The following is a 20,395-nucleotide window of genomic DNA, read 5'->3' on the forward strand; positions in this document are numbered from 1 at the left end:
TAGCTAAATAACTACAGAGAACAAAACCCTTGGGTTATCATGGCCACTTTCTAATATTCTGCAATAATGCATGATCCTGGCTGTGGTTGGTGCATCCCTGTAAGCCTTTTGATGGTCACAGAAAGCCTGGATATGCACAGTGAGGCCAGTTTTGTGTGACATTCTCTCAAAGCGTCAGCCAGCTGCTTTTATAGACCATAATTCTGAATTATACCATGGAGCTGAACACAGGAAACTTCCTTATGTTCTAACTGAGTTGTTTTATCTAGTACTGAATTAAGTGCTGGGTTATAGTGATCAACACATCAACATGGACTTTCTAGTGTTGGTGGAATAGGGGAAGACAGATGAAATGGATCCAGCAAGGATAGAGTGACAGATATTTTTAAAGTTTCTGAAAGAAATTTGACATTTACATGTAAGAGAAGGGGGTGGTAATGAGACAGTGAAAAGTTCCACTTTATGAGCAGAGAGTCCCAAATCACTGGTATAAAGTGTTGGTGACAGATAAGCCAGATGTGAAGATCAGGTCCTATATATTACCACAGAATGGAAAGGAAAATGAACAAGTCAAAATAGTCCAGTAAGGACAGGTATTCATTCCTCAGTTTACATGTAAGAGTGAAAATATGGACCCAATGAGGGAACTTAAGTGGGTAAAAAAAATCAGTCAGATCAGATAAGAAAGACCCATTGTGTTTTGGTGGATGATAGACACCAACTCTTACTCTTACTCTGTTTAACTCTTACCTAGCAATTACTGCGACCCTCCTCCTAGTCTTGAGCTACGAGCCTCTGAGAAGTAAACATATCCGGATGGTGCCCCCAACCCCCCACCCCATTTGGTTTTTGCCAGGTTTCTGTTATGCATATCACATCAAGGTCAGAATCTGTAATGAATTCTGATGGCACCAATGCTTTGCCATTAAGAGATCTTGGGTTAAACAATACCACATTAGCTGATGATGGTTTGTTGTGCACAGATCCTGGCTGGAAGTTGGCCCCATATGAATGGTTGTGTCCATGAGTGAGCCCTGTGATGGTCTGGCACCCCATGCAGGATCAGTTTCTACCTTGTTCCCAGTGATGACAATAATAACCTTGAAATCTAAGTGATTAACGTAGACCTCAGCATTAATATATGTGGGGCACCATCTATTGAAATGTATTTTGTAATGCATGTAATAATAAAATTGCATTTGTCGTTCCAAAAGAAAGCCAATCTGTTATGTACCATTTGGTATGACATTCATAAAAGCAGTGGTAATGTTTGTGATGCACCATCTGTTGTACAATATAGAAACAGCAAACTAAACATTTATGTATATATGCATAGACACTTCCCCTTTTATTAAGGTGGATACTACCAATTAGGAAAATGCTAGAAGTGTGAATTTGAAACAAAAAATAAGCATAATGAATCAACAAAAAAGCTAAAAAAAAATTTAAAATTGGAATTAAATAGAAAAGAGCAAAACTCAGAATACAGAATAAAAAAACTCAAAAGGCTCAAACAAAAACTCAAACCCAATAATTTACAGAATGTATGAATGAAGAGAACGAGAGAGAGAAGAGGTTGAATGATGTGGAGATAGTGAATCAGGAAGTGCAATGGTTTAGCAAGGAGGAAGTAAGGACAGCTATGAAGAGGATGAAAAATGGAAAGGCTGTTGGTCCAGATGACATACCTGTGGAAACATGGAGGTGTTTAGGAGAGATGGCAGTGGAGGTTTTAACCAGATTGTTTAATGGAATCTTGGAAAGTGAGAGGATACCTGAGGAGTGGAGAAGAAGTGTACTGGTGCCGATATTTAAGAATAAGGGGGATGTGCAGGACTGCAGTAACTACAGGGGGAAACAATTGATGAGCCACAGCATGAAGTTATGGGAAAGAGTAGTGGAAGTTAGGTTTAGAAGGGAGGTGATGATTAGTGAGTAGCAGTATGGTTTCATGCCAAGAAAGAGCACCACAGATGTGATGTTTGCTCTGAAGGTGTTGATGGAGAAGTTTAGAGAAGGCCAGAAGGAGTTGCATTGCGTCTTTGTGAACCTGGAGGATGGAGAGGATTAGAAATGAGGACATTAGAGGGTCAGCTTAAGATGGACGGTTGGGAGACAAAGTCAGAGAGGCGAGATTGTGTTGGTTTGGACATATGCAGAGGAGAGATGCTGGGTATATTGGGAGAAGGATGCTAAGGATAGAGCTGCCAGGGAAGAGAAAAAGGGGAAGGCCTAAGAGGACAGAAAGATGATGATCCACTAACAGGAGCAGCCAAAAGAAGAAGACATAAATTCATTTCTAAGCTTATAATCCTCACTCCTGAAATCTAATACCAAAGCAAAAACATTTCTTGAAATTTATGTACACTACTTTTTCAAATTAACAGTTTCCAGAAGTCCTAATATTATTAGAAAACATACACCTAATATAGGAAGGCAAAACCAAAATAAAAGCTACTTTGGTGAAAAGGAGGGTAAGATAAACAAACACTCACCCATACTGTACATACATATGCACATGCATAATGTCTTCACCGATAACTCAGGCTTTGACTATTCCTTTTAAGGCAGAAACACAGGGGGGCTGCCACTATCAGCATACCTGAAAAATTATTGATGATAGAAGACAGAGCCAAATTTGGCTGTAGTCTAAAAAGAAGAGGGGGGATTGATTACATGAAAGGAATATTAAGGTAAGTTGAACAAAAATAATAGAGTTGGAATAAAGTTCCAGGGAGCACATGACTGTTTATTACATTTGTATCATGCAAAGATATTTACTGTATACTGTATTTGCATACATTTACACTGAGTGGCCAGGTTTTAGATTACAAGTTTCTAGAACCATTCCAGGAGTTCCATTATTTTGTAGCGTGAAGTTTTGTTGTTCAGTAAAAGTCTGTTCTTTGATACATACCCTTGTTATGAAAGTACACATCTGTTTGTGAACAGTGCACACATTCGCCGTTGCTCTACCAGTACTTGTTCCTCATGAGTATCACCGTCACTTCCACAAAGATCACTAGGAGATTGGATTGACCAAACTAGCCAATGGTTTTCCAGTCTGTAAGTGTCTATTATTTGCATTCCATTTCTTATTGCAGCTGCTCATCTTGTAGTAGGTCATAATTTGCATTAACTACAACAAGAAGTAAATTCTGCTATACACCTTTTTGAAACACTCTTTTACTCTTTTATGACTGGTTGTCTGCAAAAGTATAGCCAGGAATTGCTGCAGCTTTCAGAGTAGTGAAATTCTTACTTACGCATATTAATCAATATGCAGCACTATCCAGAGCCAAGCACAGCAACAATCTTTCCTTGAAACTTCTGTATTCCTTACCTGAAAAAATTCAGATATTCTAATACTTTGGCAATGAAGCATTTTTTAATTAAACTGAAATGATTGGACACTACATACTGTATTTGCTGATCCTAGATCTTTTTTTGAGGTAAGCATCCTGTCTCAATACATTTGTAATGTTTCTATCCATGAAAGCCTCAGCAGGTTTGTTACATGTTCTCAACCTCTCTCTCCCTCACTCTGTCTTATTTTCTGAGTTCTCATTGTGCCATCTGGTAAATGGGACAATGACAAATGAGCCCCATTGTTGTGTTTTTCCACAGTCCTAAACCACATATGTTTAGGTCCTATGCTGTTTCCTTTCCCTTGCAGTGTTCATCTTAGAGATATCCTGAGTAGTGAACTAAGGGACATTCAGCATACATGTCCAAACTCTGTCCATCTCCCAGCCCTGACAGTTTCTGAGAAAGCTGCCATTCCTGTCCTCCACCAAAACTCATCATTTAAGACTGTTTGGCCAGAAAATCTTCATGATGGGTCACAGGTGTTTGGTCTAGAATTCCTCAATTTTTTCCAGCATTCTGATCCATACAGATGAGTGCTCAGGACGTTGTTCTTGAAAATCTTGATTTCAGCATAAACACTAAGACTGAAAGATGTCCATATACAGTAGGTTTCAAAACAGCAAAGGCTAGGTTTATAAGTATGACAGTTTATAAGTTCCATTGATTCATCTATTATCAAACCTATAATATCCATTTTGGGTTTGTGGGTGGGGAAGACTTTTAAGGCATCAGACACTAGGCAGGAACCAACTCTTTTATGGGACCATCACAAGAAACACACATGAACAATATGAAGTCCGGGTGAGTACAGCCGCTGTAACTTCCAACACAGACAGGCAGAACACAGGTTCAACACACAACACCCAGTTTATTTACAGTTTTGTGCACAGTATACCAACACAGCACAGTCTCTTCTTTGCCGCCAATCCATCCACCTCCACTTCCTCCTCAGACTTCGTCTTTTTCCTCCTGACTCTAGCTCTCTGAGTGGTGTCTGCTGATCCCTTATATAAGGCACCCGGAAGTGCTCAAGGTGTCTGATAACGTAATTCCGGCAGCACTTCCGGGTGTGGCAGAAGAGCTGCTCTCGAGTGCTCCGCAACAGTTGTAGTGCCCCCTGGCAGTGCCCACGGATTCCCAACAGGGCTGCACCAAACTCCAACTCCCATGAAGCCCTACCATCTAGCGTCCTGGGGAGGTAATATTCCGGCCACATCTCCTCTCCTGCTCCTTCCAGTGTGGAGGTGTCCCGGCCAGGCAAGGACCCTGGCCATCCACAACAATACATACTCACATTCACAAGCAGATTGTTTAAACTTGCCAGTTAATGTAACATGCATGTAATACTGGAGTAAGATCAGATTTCTTATAGAGAAAAACACAGGCTCATAGGGCCACAAAAATGTAATGCTTGTTGAAAAAAATAAAAAATGAGAATGCACACTGAGATAAATAAATTATAAACAAAGCAGAGGCTAATTATAATCCTACAGCCTTTCTGGGCTTTTACATATGGCATTATCTGTCATGTAGGGGTGGCTGATCTAATTGTACATATTTCCAGTACCTCAATTACCCTTTTCACATTGCATGTCTCTCTCTTTTAAACACTTTCTTGACCCTGGCATCTTCCTCCCATCAGCTGAGCTAGATGGCTTTAAATAATAATAATAATACATTACATTTATATAGCACTTTTCTCAGTACTCAAAGCGCTATCCACACAGGGAGGAACCGGGAAGTGAACCCACAATCTTCCACGGTCTCCTTACTGCAAAGCAGTAGCACTACCACTGCGCCACCTGTGCCAGGGTCACTTCTAACCAAGCCACAAACTGTTATTGCAGATATGAAAGGTGTTTGGTGTCTCTGTATCCCTGAGCCTTCAGATACCATTAAAAGGCAAGATATCCACCCAGGATACATGTTAGCCACTATATTTATAACAGTGATGTTTTTGTAACTGTCCATGTGCCTGTAGGTCATGTGACTCATTGACTGCTGTAATTCTCTCTCTCTCTCTCCCTCCCTCTCCCTCTCCCTCTCTCTCTCATTAGATTCTAGGCAGCAGCCCTCTAGAGTCCTAAGGGACCATTAGGTACTTCTGTCCAGACCATATCTTGCTTATTCATGTGCCTGCTGTCCTGACCTATTGCTCTTCTGTGGCACCCTGTACTGGTACAGGACATACTGTTTCATAGTAGCTTACATAATGTGGTGCTCCATTTTATCTCACGATCTTTTGCAGGACTTCATCATACCATGTTTTAATCCCTTGTAAGACAGGAAGCAAAGGGTGGGGCCATATAAGGTATTATGTTTGTGGACAATGTGTCTGTGTAGACATACTTTTATGATGATGTTAGCACTATTAAGTGCTGTCTCATTCTATTTAGTTGGGAAGGTCATGATTCAGATTCCTAGAAAATGGTTGTGTAGTGCCAGAATTTTAATTAGACCACATTAGGTCTTTTTTATATAACCATTTTACACTTTTAGAAGCACAGCACAATAGCTTCTAATTGTGTAGCTTTCTTACAATGAGAAGGCTCCAGATTCAATTCCTGATCTGTGTAGATTTTGCTTATTCACCTTATGTCATTATAGCATTTTTCTCCACTTCAGTTTCTTTCTGTACCGCAAAATGTACTGCATATGTCCTGCACATATTAGATTAGCTGGTTCAGTGGATACATGCATGAGCCTGTACTGCAATGGGACCGTTGTCTTGGCTTTACTCCCCACAACCCTGCTATGGAACAAGTTTATTGAGAGTATAGATCATTTCTTTTAGTCTGGCTTTGAATTATTTGTTAACTTTTTAAATTTTGTTATCTTTGATTTAGTCAGCATATTAAAATGTTAAGAACTCCACATTCTTTCCAATAAAGAAGCACTTTGAAAAAAATTAATTAAAATGACTTTGTTGTCTTGCAGATTGGTCGTCAGGAAAATGCAGAGTATAATAATATTCTTTCTTCTCTGGCAGATGTCAGTTCTGAAGGTGAGTATGTCCTTCCTTGCCATAACTCCAATATAAGCACAATGTCTGTATAGATGAAACTGAAACTTTCAGTAGAAAGTACAATTTCAGATTAGGCTAGCCTAGATATAACTGTACTGTCATCATTTTACGCATAACTCATAAATGGATCAAACAATTGTTGTCAAATATGGTAAATTCTGACACGTAAGAACCCTAGGATTCTGAACAAGAGCTCATTGGAAATTTTATTTTTGTGAATACAATTTTTTTTTTTTTTTCTGAAAGTGACCTTAAACATTCCTTTTTTCAAAAAAGATTTTAAATAAATCATCTGGACAATTAAAAAATGCTCATTTTCTTCAAAGCATTTTTAATGTTTTTAGATACTTCTGGTTTGTCATCATTTTATGTTCAGTGCAGGAAAAGAGCACCTACAGCACCATGTCTTCATTCATAAAAATATTTTGAAATGAAAAGACTAGGAATAAAAGTAATCAAGGATTTGTTACTTTATTTTTTATTTTATTTTATTTATGTATTTTTTTTATTTTTTGCTTTTTTGAAATTCTGAACTGTCCTTGAATAACAGAAGAAAAAATTTAGATCGTGGAGCGTAGATGTGCTCAGAATATGGGAAAAGTGGAATCACAGCATGAGGCAGATTTTTTAATGTTTACATGCAAACTTTCTTTGTTTGAATGGGGCAAGTGTATTTCCATGTAACCTTCTATTTAAATATATTTTTTTTTCCTACTGTATGATGAATATAGTCAACTTAATAGAAAGAGGTATGAACATCAATCAGTAAGAGCTCATGTGTTGTCTAAAGACTTTCAACATTGTGTAGAAGTAGGGCAATTTGCTACAATAATTGAAGTCTCCAAAATAAAGGATGATGTTTAGGCCTCATCTTTGTAACTGAGAAAACTGAATTAATTCAGTAAATTAATATAGCAGTATGTGAGAAAGCCTTTCATATAATAATAATTCCAGACAAACAAGAGCTTGATAGAAACCCTAAAGTAGACTTAAAGTGCCATAAAGAAAGAACAATTATGTTTCTATTTAAAATCAATATCCAATCTCCATTCTATATATACATTTCAGATGTTTCATTTTAAAATATACGATTTTGTGTTTCTTTACCTGGCATTATACTTTTTATTTATACAGTTACATGAAATAAATGCTGATGTATAGCTAAAGCAATTACATGAATGAAACAAAGAAGAAAATTATCAGAATGATCAAGCAAAATTGAAAAAAAGCACACAGCCTTCTATTGTTTTTCATTTGTAACCCAATTTACCAGCTTTAGTTGCATGCACATGAAAAGGCAGCTCAAGTGTATTTAGTAACCATTCAGTCAAGATTTCTAGAATAGTTACACAATGTGCTATTGTGAGAAGGGCAACATTGGGGAGGAGCGTCTTATAATGAATAGAATGAAGTAGCAAAGTAATCTTCGTATTCTGTACTCCATCCTGCTTGTTGAAAGCAGAACTGAAAATCGCAACTTAATCTTTCTGATATTCAAGCACTCCTTACTTATTTTGATTAATGATTTTAAAACCTTTTCTATTTCATTGTTCCACTCATCTATCAATTTCCTAAACCTGCTTATCCTGCACTGGATTGCAGAGAACTGGAACACATCCCAGCAACAATGGATGAAAAGCAGTAACCAGGCCCTCAGTGAAATGCCACTTCATCGCAGGGAATGTTAATACACACACACACCCACTCTCAGTCATACTGAGTTACCAATCAGCATAAAACAGCTCTGTGGGAAACTGGAATCCCTTGAATAAACACTCATGACGACAAGGAGAATGTTCAAAGTACACATATTAAGCCCTGTATCTGTTAATGAAACAAAGGTGCAATTGCTGTGAAAAAGCACTTATGCATTTTCACATTATATATTGTATTAATTTTTATTACTGTATATGATAAGATCTAAAGGCTCAGGCAGTATCCCATCTGAACATAGAAAAAACGCCTGTAAACTTACCGTACTTCTGGTTCCAGGCCTTGTCCAGACTCTCTCAATCATTTCCTGCTTGTTTCTTCTCACTACATGCCCATGCCATCTTAATGTAGCTTCTTTAATGTTCTCACTGATCTTTATCTGTCCTGCCCTGTTCAAAACCTCCTCTCCAATGTCTCCCTCTGGGACAGTCTAAAATCCACCTGGGCAATTTCATTAAAGTTATTTCAAGCTTCTCTTCCACTCTTTCCCTCAGTGCCCATGTCTCTGCACTGTACATCGGCTCTGGCCATAACATTATTAAATAGATCTTTACCTTAATTTTATTTAGTGTCCTTTCATAACATACTACCCTACCATGTAACAATTCCCAGAATACTCCACCCCAATGCATTCAGAAAGCACATTCATCTCAAGGACAAAGAGAAAAAGGGCTACAAGACAAACCCTGATAATAACCTATTTCTGCAATAAACATTTCTGTGTTTCCTAATGCATTTCACACTGTTGTTACCAAACCTGCCGACATCATTTCCAACAGCAGTATTAATGTTGGAATTTTCCTTTTCCTTAGACATGAAAATCTTATCTTTGGACTCAATTGTAGATCTTTTCCACACCTAGAAATATAGCTTTTCATTTCCATTTAACCTTTTCTTCTAAGGCTGCCAAACACTAAATATTGCAGCTACCTTTAATGAACCTATACCATTTATCATTTATTCACATAAGTTCTCTTACTTTATCATCTATTACTCTTTTTATTTACTACCATCAAGTGTTTCATTAGCTTATCTCCATGATAGTTTCCATAATCCAGTACATTTCCTTTGTTTTTAAATAAAGAGATCAGCTCTCTCTTTCTACCAACATCAGGAATCTTTTTCTGATCTCATACCACTTTAATCAATTCCAAGAGCAATTCATCCCTTATTCCCTGGTGCTCTCTCCATTTTAATCTGCACCTTCATGGACCAGGTGTGTATCCTGCCTTCCTACCTGCATCTTGCTTAAGGCCCAGTTCATTTCTAGTTGATAGCTGGTCCTTCTATATTTCCTGCTATGTCAAGATGCCAAATTTTCTTTTTCTGCCAAATGCCCCCTGTGGTCAAATAAATTTCTATCTGTGCCCTTGTCTTTCACTGTTTTTAACTGTTGCTTGTAATACATCCTCCATCTAATCTATATAGCTCTTATTTTGCTGGATATTTCTTTTGCCATCTTTCATTACAGACTCTTTCTGGATTTTTTTCTTTCTTTTGATCATTTTAAATGCCTCACTTTCCAGTCCTTAAATGTGTTTGACTTCTGCTTCAGTGCTTCTTGAATTTCATCCCCTGTAGCAGACCATATTCACTTGCTCTTCTCAACACTGTCTGTGCTCTGTCTAAGCATGAAACATTCACATTTCTCTCCAGATGTATTCCTCTCTGTTCCCTCAGAAAATTCATGATTGATTCAGTTTCTCTCTTATATAATCTATAAACTACTCTCTCTTTTCCCCCTTCATACACCACATGTTGATTCTCGGATTTCCACACTTCTCATTAGACATCTCTTCTTTCATTTTCAAGTTCTTAACCAGAAGACTGTGCTGTAGTGAACTGTATTACTTTATAATTCATTGCAAACCTTCTTTCAGTTCTTCTCATCAGAATGTTATTTGACTTTGAATTCCACTCTCATAGGTTATTTGATAATGATTTGGTTTCCAAAAGTAGGCATTTGTACATGCTAGCCTAAAGTTCTGTGCCATTTCTAAAAACATATTCTTCCTATAGGTTTCTTTTTCCATGTTCACATCCATTATGTTCATTTCTTACACCCATTACTCTCTTCTTCCACTCTTCTATTCATATTCAGACAATTCTCTCTCCATCCCTTACCACCCACCTTCACATCTGCTTCCAGCTCCTCTCTAAATGCTTTCTTTTCTTCTTCCTAATATCCCATCTGAAGTGAACATGCAAGTATTACATTTCATTGTTCTATAATAATCATACATTAACTCCTCTATCACTAACTTTCATCACTAGTCCCTCTGTTGCTTCATGATTCACACTAATATAATTTAAAACCATTCCATACAATTCACAATAATGTCATTTAAAACCATTGCCTAGCATGTGCTGACTTCCACCTTGCTTCCTGCACACAAGGTACATCAATTCCCCTCTTCTCTAGCACATCCATGTTTTCCCTTGACCTACCCATCACGATCCTCCATGTTAAGTACCAGCTGTAATACTCCACTCATTTACTTGTTTCTTTAGTGTCATCTGTGTCCACAGTCCACATCTCTATCCAGTTGAGAGATGCTACGTCACATTTCCTACAGTGAACTCCCTAGAATTTTTAACAATTTTATACTTATGTGGCAGTGTTTTATAATTTGGCATTTTTTTATGACTGTATGTCCTTGCTGATATTGATCAGAGTTTTGGGCAGTAGCCTCTGGCTAAACAGTCCAATTACAATGCAGTAGCTTTCTGTTCTTGTCTACATGTTTCATTTTGCATATCTCCGACACCTAAAAACCAGAACATCTCAGCAAAGATAGAAAACCCCACAGAAAATCACCCATATTCACATAATCCATGAGAGGTATAAAACATAACTCCAGAGGAACCTACTGCTTTGTAGTTTGTACTTGTTACTCAAAGGTTAGCCCAACAGCAAACAAAGTTCTACCGTAAAGTTGTACCTACAGTATATATTCCTCATATATAGCAAAGTAACCAAACATTTCTTCAGTTTACACTATTACTCATCTTAGGCATCACAAGTTAAAAAAACCATATCATAAACCTACTGTAGTGTTTCAAAATAAGTTGTTTAAAAATTTTTCATCTACGGTCTCTGAAAAGTTGGTAAGTGCTGTGGATAGAATGACCTGACATTACAGTTGAGAAAAGAATCTATCCATATCAAGTCACTCTTTCAAATTCTGTCTGTGGCACATTACTGAGGAGCTGTCATTAAACAGACATGTTCACTTTGAACAAAGCAATACCAGTAACTGTTTCTCTATTAATGTATTTTGCAGAATCTGACATAGAAATTGACGGCTTTAATATCAGGTTCCTCTTACCGTCCAACCTTGAGCGTTTCTTTCGCTATAATGGATCACTCACAACTCCTCCTTGCTTCCAGACAGTTAACTGGACCGTTTTTAATGATACCATCAAAGTTTCAAGGAAACAGGTCAGTAAACAAAGTTAAATTTGTGCCTTCATAATCCGATCTGACAAATAATTACTGGTTTATTCATTTTAATAATCTGTCAAGATCGTTTTATAGAATGACTTTATGAACGATTTGCATCAGTTTTGCCCAGTCCACGGAGTGCTACAGTGCTGTAAGCTTTTGTTGTAGCTACAGAGGCTAATTCTTGTTGGTAATATGACTGCATCATTAGTCTCAGTTTCCTGTTTTAATATTTTACATTCTGTCTGCAAATTTAGAGTGATCTGTGAATCTTAGTTTAAATAATTAGTCTACGCGGGTTAATTTTGCTATTACACTTTTTCTAAATTATGAGCAATTTGTATTGAACAGACCTGATGAGTATTTGGGCTTCTCTGCATTGCTCTTTGTATATTGTCTTATTAGTATGTTGGACAAGAACTTCCTCATTTCAAAAATTGTTTGATAATGATCATAGTGGGGGATTCATAAGGGAAGAATGCAGTTCTGTGAAATTAAATAGTTGTACAGAACTCATGTTTAGTGTACGCAATAGGATGAGCTTATTCTGGAAAAGGCAGTGTATAATAAATAAATTAAATACCCATAAAATGCACAAATTACTCAGTTAATGTAATTTCAATGACAAAATTATTGAGACATTAAATTCATATAAACAAGGAAAACTGCTTTACAGTTGCCTATTGGACTGTAAAGTTAAACTTTAAAAAGACTTGAACAGTTGGAATATGTCAGTGTTTTTGCTTAAAAAAGCAGCTGGTCTAAATGTTCAAAAATGTATATCCTTAAAAATGCAGAAAAAAAATCAATGCTTGTTATCAGTGTATTGATAAATTGCTTATATATTGATCATTACTGGAACAAATCTCAGGGTTACTGAAATTCCTTAACCTATTCTGGTAGAATCACATGCAAGATGGAACAGGGCATCAGTTCATCACAAGACACACACTTATGCCCACACTCGCACTCCTTCACACCAGCTAATCTTGACTTGATAACTCACCTAACATGCATGTCTTTGGGAAGTCCTAGCAAAACAAGATTGCATAGCAATCCACACAGACATCCAGAGATGCTGCAGACCCACACACAGAATGAACAGGCTGGGTCCCCCAGACCAGTCTTCGGACAGCAATGCCAACTACTATGATTTATTTTCTATGCATGCTAAATCATATCACTGTTTCCTTTTTTGAATTAGAAATATTTCCTTATTACTCTCTATAGTACAGTTAATCCAGACATTACCATTTAAAAGCTACTTCATGCTTTCCACACTTCTACTTCATTAATAGTCTAGGAATTTATTTACCTGTAAGATCCAAGTTCTAAGCCAAGTGCTGATCATCTTGATTGGTTGGACCACATAGTCTGTGTCATCCCATTCACAACTTAGCAGTCTGCTCAATTCAAAATGATAGTATCAATAAAATATCACAACAAAACAATTGCAATACAGATTTGAATCCATTTCCCCTTGCCTTCACAAAATAGGGTACAAAACAATTCCGCAATATGGTTAGATATTACTTATATACAAATATTAACTTAACTTAGTATATATGATATGTGTTAGTTGGATAAAAATGTCAAATAATGAAATAAATAAATAAAACTAATTGTAAAGTTTGGTATAAGAGAAGAATTGTCTTAACTAAAAAATATCAGGGATGAAACACTTGATAACACTGTTGTTTTTAGGGTGCTCATTGCTATCACTTTTTATGTTTATATACTATATATAAAATTAAAGAGCACAAGGGAAAAAAGAAACCGAACAATTCCATCCAGTTCAGGTGTGAACCAGATCAATGTGGTATCTTCTGCTGCAATCTAGCTTGAATGTCAGTCTGTCTCAAGGCTTCAAAAGTCAAGGACACCTGTTTGTGGTGTTTCAAGATCACATGGCAAGTCTGCCTCTGCTTATCAAGAAAGTCACTGTACCAAGTAACGTTTGATTAACTGATACCTCATCTTGTTCCCTGTATGCATCAATAGCAGCAGCTCTTGAAAGAATTCTCTGGGACAGAAACAAGCAGTGTTGTTGGCAGTAGTCCAGCAAGTGCAACATTTGCATATGCCAATTTCTACATTTTCATTTCTGTGTGTGCTTTGTTCATAGATGGCTGCACTGGAGGAAACTCTGAAAATTGGACAGAATGAACTACTGACCAAAAATTTCAGGGCCCCTCAGTTGCTGTTTGGCAGGGAAGTACTATCTTCTTTTAAGATGTCCTCTGACATATCACCTAACGGCTTTAGCAAAGGTAAGAACAACAGCCTCAATGTCCACATCTCTTCACTTACTCTCTGCATACACAGTAGTTATCCTGGTGATTGTCACTGTCTGAAAGAGTTTTATTGTCAACGAAGTTCTGATTACCTGACTCAGAAAAGAAGTCTTTTGTAACAGTCTTTCAAATACTTCATTCTATTTTAGAATGTGATTGCTGGTGCTGCAAGATAGCCATACAAGCAACATACTTGTTGGGTTTTTTTCTTGTATCTCCTCATGTGTAACTTTTACATGCATCTTAATGTGTTGTGTCAAAGACTTATTCGATATTGTAATGCAAGTTCTGTCACTTGGAGTCAGCAGATAGGAGAGAAAGCATATAAGCACATGTCTTCAGAATCAAACTTGTGACAACATTTTGTATCACCGACTCCTGCTTATTTCCTCCATTTCGGAACTCCTGAATAATATTATTTGAATTCTCTTGAACAGAAGTTCAGTGTGTAATAAAAAGAGTGACAGGACAGGATGTTTGGCAATCGGAGAGCACAGTTACAGTAGCGATGCTACTTTATAGTGGAGCCAGTTGAAATGGTTTTAGTATATGATAATAATGGTGTGCTCTAATCGCTCAATGTAAGCATACAAGCATGTCCTCCTTGCAGGTGATTCCATGACAGTTGGGTTGATTTTATCTAGCAGTAAGCATGGAGATCCCATAGGGAGGGATGAAATATGTTACTGGTACAAAATAAGTGTGTGATGTATCTTGTTGTCATCATGACCTTCATTAGGATAAGCAGGGCAGATTTCATTTTGTAAAGTAAACTGTACCCAGATCTTTAAAGAAGATGTAACCTGAGTGTGTCATTAACTTAATAATCAAATTAATAGACTGGAATTTTCCATCAATCTGCAATCCCACACCTTCATTTGCCTGATTGCATACATTGCAGCCTCCAAAACCTGCTCCTGTCCTCAGCAAAGGGCTCTGAGCTCAGGAAATTTCATGCTAACCACTGCATGTGTGGCTCCACAAGACTAAAGCTGCTTGCCTCAGTTGTTTTAACAATTAAAATGCTTTAATCATCCCATTAATTGAAGGTTAAATGGTGGTTTGGTTAGCTTTGTTGAGAGAAACACAGCAGGCGTTTGTAATAGAGGGTGTGCCTGTGTCTGATTACAGGCTTAAAGCAAGGAGAGTAAACTAGAGGCGCATGTAGTAGGGTACACAAATAAATACTGTCTAATGCTGGTCTGTGGTTACAAAAGACTGAGGTGGTGAGATTGGAGGAAGTATTACTAGGCTACACTGTCTTCAAGAGATTCCAAACTCAATCCCATTTTCCTGCTGACTTCCTGTTGGTATTGCTCCTAGTAGGTTCTTAATTGCAGGTATTTCCCTTCTTGGGAGCCCCTGGTGTATTCAATACGGCCCTTCATTATATGATCTTGCTTTTTCCATCACAAGGTGGATGGGAGGCTAAGTCTGTTCTAACAGCAATAGACAGAAAGCAGGAACCAGCCCAGTTTATCATACACACTCATATATGGAGCCAATTTAAAGTTGCCAACTATTCTAATGTGCATGTGTTTGAGACATGAAAGGAATGCAGAGCGCCTGCAGAAAACCCATGAAAACACTGTGACAATGATTGGTGACGGAAGTGATGAGGAAAATATTAAAGGCCTGAAATGGTGACTGAGATGTTTGATGACGTATGGTGCATGGATCCAATGGACTTTATTTAGCCTAATTACACAAGTCACTAGAATGGTGTTTTCTGCTTACAATGAATAAAGCATGATTCATATTTGTAGAATTGCTGATTTGAATCCTAGACAATATGCCTAGTGAGAATAACTAAATATTATTGCTGACCCAACCAAACTGCACAACTTTAACAAATGTTTAAGGCAACCTTTTCTTGTCATTTGTGGCTTTCCATAATAACTGAATTTGATAGAAGTTCAGCCTCAACAGATCCAGGTATAGAGGCTTTTAACTTGTGTCTGTCTGCCTTTCTCTCTCTCCATCAGCGTTTTAACCAGTGCTGCTTGAGTTAACCCTTCCTTCAGTGTTTGGTTTTCCAGCATTCCTCTTCCAATCCTCAACCACAGCACCACCTCAGCAGGAACTTTTAAGACATACACAGGGGGATCAGATAGACCTGGCCGACAATCAGACTGTATCCCTCTACCCAGAGGGTATTCCATCTAACTAAATTTAAGCATCATTCATTCATTTTAGCCATGAGTCATTTTTATTGTTTTATTCATTTTTTAATCCAATATTTCATTCATTCATTCATCCATCCATCCGTCCATCCATCCTTTCATCATATATTGATACATCCAACATTTCGTTATTTTATTCATTTCATTCATTAGTGGTGCATTGATTAATTTTACAGATTTTTCATTAATTTTGCATATTATACTGTATTTCCTAAATTTATAATTCATTAAGATATAAAGACAATAAAAGGCAAATAGTATAACCTAGTAACTAAGAGACTGGACTATGAAGCACTGAGTTACTGTTTCAGTTCTACAACTGGCTCCATCTAAGTTGTTATATGATGGTTTAGTACAAACTGTACATGTGAAGTGCTTAGAGGTGGTATATGGAAAGATGCTACATAAAATAGGCAATATGAGTAATTCATTATTATGTTAATTTTAAATATTAATCAATAATGCCTCCTTCCTTCCTTATTTATTAATTCCTGTAACATATGCCATAGCTTTTTAGCCGTTATTAATTCAATATTTATTATTTATTTATTATATTTGTTTAGTGATAATTTATGAATCATTCCTTTATTCATTTGTACTTTTATGTTGTTCATTGTTAATGTTTTTGAGTGTGAAATGGTAGGACTGATTACTTTATTGTTCCAGAGGCCAGGGTTCAAATCCAGTCTGTGGAGTTTACATGTTCTTCCTGTGTCCACAGCTAATCCTGTTTTCTCCCAGATACCAAAAACATGAAGGCTATGTTGTCTCTCGATTGGCTCTTTATGACAAAATATACCCTGCAATGGAATGGCATCCTGTCATGGGTTGGATCCTGACCTGTGCCTGATAGGATTGTATAGGCACAGTCTTGCACTAGACTAATTGGATTAAAAAATAACTGAATGAATAAATAATTTAATTGAATCATTCACTCCTTCTTTCTTTTGTTAGTCATTAATTCATCCTTCCTTTCAGTACTCATTCAGTCATTAATCCCGTCAAACATTCTCAAACCCATTTTCACAGAAAGTCATTATAGGGCTCACTTACTGACTGACTCACTCATTCAAACACACATTGGGCCACTTTGGAATTACTAATTAACAGGCACATCTTTATGATGACAGAGGAAAAAGGAGTAAATAAAAAAGTATGGTAAGAATGGGAAGATACAAAAAGAAAGTGAACAGGTGCAGGATTTGAACCAAGGATTTTTGATCCACCAAACCTCTGCACCATCACACTCACCTTGTTAATTTTCAGGTCAGGTTGGGGAGCACGCACTGGTACAGCACGTTGCTGCACTCACCACATGACGAAAAACAGCTTGGGATTCCGTTTGGCAACCCCCAAGGCAGTCACGGGGTCCAGTCCCACTCACCAGAAATACCGCAGCCAGGCATTATGTGGGCGTCCCCTAGGCCTGATCCAGCCACTCTGGTCCCAAGCAATGAGAATCCAGCAAGCCGGACTACCCTTGGGGAATCATGACACATATCCATAGTGTTGTAACTGATGCTCCCTCAAAATGCAGGTAATGTGCCTCATTCAGGACTCCATGAGCAACTACTAGTTTGACACAAAGTTAAACCAGTGGTACCCAGGGATTCTTTGAAGAGACACAGTACTGAAGGAATCCAGTCGCTAGACCCCACAACCCTGCACAACACCCAGTCCATACTAGCATTGAATAGAGTGGGAGCAAGAACACACTCCTGACAAACCTCAAAATCGACTGGGAAAAACAAAGAAGGTTCTGCCTTCACTCTGCACAGAACTCACAGTAACAGTGTACAGGCCGGCCATGATATCCAGCAACTTAAGCGAAGTTTCAGGATGTCCCACACGGCAGCTCAATCAACTGACTCGAACACTTTATCAAAATCAACAAAGGCTGCAAAGAAACTCTGCCATTTGTGCTCAATGACAACCCTCACTGCCATGATGAGGTTGATGGTAGACTTCTCACGCACAAAACCACACTGCTCCAGTTGCTGGTAAGTGAGGAAGTGATCATGGATCCTATTGAGGATGACCCTAGCAAGGACCTTACCAGGCACTGAGAGCAGTGTTATCCCCCTGTAGTTGTCGCAATCCAGGCGATCACCCTTGCCTTTCCAGATAGGGATGACTAGTCCTATTTTCCAGTCAGTATGGATGATACCCATCTCCCAATAGCCTTCCCTACCCTCAGCCGGTTCACCACCTGTGCAGTCTCAGTGAGATTGGGTGGTTCACAGCTAATTTGATTAATTTTAATAATCTGTTAATTTCTTTGTATTTAATCATCTTGTTTTCTTTCTATCCATGAATTACTTATACCTTCTAACATCTTTTCTTGCAATTTTTATTACTTATTATTCATTCATTTATCTATTCTTCGTTGCTGCTATTCAAACAACGTGAAATGTTTGAATGGAAGTGAGTATATTGAGTATTTTGATGAAATATTTGAGGCTTGAAATCACGTCTTGGGGATGTGGCATGCTGTTTTGATTGTGCTATTTGGTCACCCTGTTTAATTGTTGTCATCTGTTGAATTAAAGGAGATGTAGATTTTAAAAAGAGTAAATTGCTTGTGAAGGTAAAATGTGACTTCTCAGATCAAATAAGTGATTCATTTCTATAATTATTTTTGATCATTAGTGATAGACATGAAACTTGAAATTCTAGTAAATACATATAAAGCTCTGTAAACATATTATTAATCCCATCATTAGTAATGCTTTTGCCCAAGAGAGCAAGTGGAAACTGGCTGAGTATAAAGGAATTTCTTTTTTTTTTTTTAACCAGTGGTGTTAGTTTTGATCAGAGGATGAATATCACTTCCAGAGCAACAAGGCATCTGAGAACTTCAGTAAAATCAGAATGTGTACTGTTTTTTAAGATACCCACACCCTCCAATCTACATAATTCCTGTAAGTGCTGTAAACACACAGATATAGATCCTTTGCTGAAGAGAGCCAGACAGTCCTGGTTTAGCTGCCACCAGCTGGTACAGTAAATATATATTAGATATAAATCCATCAGGCATGCCAGTTCTGCGGCTTTACAAAGTAACCTCACTTTTAGATAAACCTGTACAAAAAAACAGAGGTATGCATTCATAGGGTGTTGCCTTTTCCACCCAACTAAAGAAAAAAAAAAAAGTTGATGCGTGTCATAAATGTTCTGACAGGCTCATTCAGAAATATGATGACCGAGTTTAAAACTGCATATTCTCCTCCCTGGGACTAAACAATGGCTATGTGAGTACAGACACATGGGTGAACCTTCGAAGGAAGGGTTTAAAGATTGACCAAAAGGTTATTGTGTCTGAAAACCACAAGGCTGAAAGTTGGCGATGAACAAAATAATCCAGTTTCATTTCACATACAGTTTAGCAAAACTGACACTAAAGCTTATTTTGAAGTCGATTTTGCAAATTGCAAAATGCTAAACTCACTAAAAAATAGTCTTTTAGGGGAATTTAAAGGTTTTTTGGAGTCTAAACTATGGCATATTACTCTCTAGAGCATTGTTCACACTTCAGTGTTTTTCCTGTATGTTTTCCCGCAGTTGCATAATGCAGGCAATCTATAGCACAACAGCAAAATCAATGCTATTGATGCCTCTTGTTCAGTGCAGTGCAGTACATATTTTAATAATATTATATGCTGCATAATTTCCACATAAAGACGCACCAAAATGCACCATCATGCACCTTATTATGTTTTCTACACAGGAAAACTCATTACACTGTCATTACCTAGCGACCTCCCTTGCCTGTTTCTTAATTCCTGCAGAAGAGTTTGAGGATATACATGCTCCAAACACTGTGAAACTTTGAGTTTAATTTCTGTCTCCGACACATCTTTGCGACTGCAGTCACCAAAATTTGGTAAAGCAGACATTGATTGCAATGCTGGAACAAGACAGTGTCTTGTGTAAATGTCTATACATGACAGGAAATGAATCCAGTGAGTTTTTGTTTCTTTTACCACAAGAGATTTTTATTTAAATACTAAATGAACTCTCTTTGCAAGAGTTGAGAGCCAATGAGCATTCAGACAGAAGTAAAATGCATAGAATGTAGGGATGAGGAATAAGGAATAGGCATTTTTTAAATATCAGAAATAGAAAAGAAGCTTGTCTATCTGATTTCTCATGTTTTGAGTGGTAAAACAGAATGGAAAAATGAAAGACGTGGGTTGAATGCACCACGGATATTAACCCTTCATACAGCACTGGCTACATTAGGCACCACACTGTTGGCTGTCAAAAAAAAGGGGTGAGCATGACTCTGCTGGAACATTGGCACTCAGCTGGTACATGTGACATAGGCTGTGATTTTTCAGTTGTTTAATTTGACATTGTGCAGCAA

At 37.6% G+C, this 20,395-nt stretch overlaps 1 protein-coding gene across 2 annotated transcripts in view; it reads left to right on the plus strand.

The window, feature by feature from the left end:
• The window catches only part of ca9 (carbonic anhydrase IX), a 60,859-nt gene that overhangs the window by 31,385 nt on the left and 9,079 nt on the right, over positions 1-20,395 (plus strand). For both annotated transcript variants that reach the window (XM_028804975.2, XM_051930212.1), the window contains exons 6-8: positions 6,307-6,373; positions 11,392-11,549; positions 13,678-13,822. In XM_028804975.2, the coding sequence (XP_028660808.1) occupies positions 6,307-6,373; positions 11,392-11,549; positions 13,678-13,822 (370 nt within the window). The remainder of the gene's footprint in view (positions 1-6,306; positions 6,374-11,391; positions 11,550-13,677; positions 13,823-20,395) is intronic.

The sequence above is a fragment of the Erpetoichthys calabaricus genome, chromosome 7 (assembly GCF_900747795.2).
Source record: "Erpetoichthys calabaricus chromosome 7, fErpCal1.3, whole genome shotgun sequence".
Classification (NCBI taxonomy): domain Eukaryota; kingdom Metazoa; phylum Chordata; class Cladistia; order Polypteriformes; family Polypteridae; genus Erpetoichthys; species Erpetoichthys calabaricus.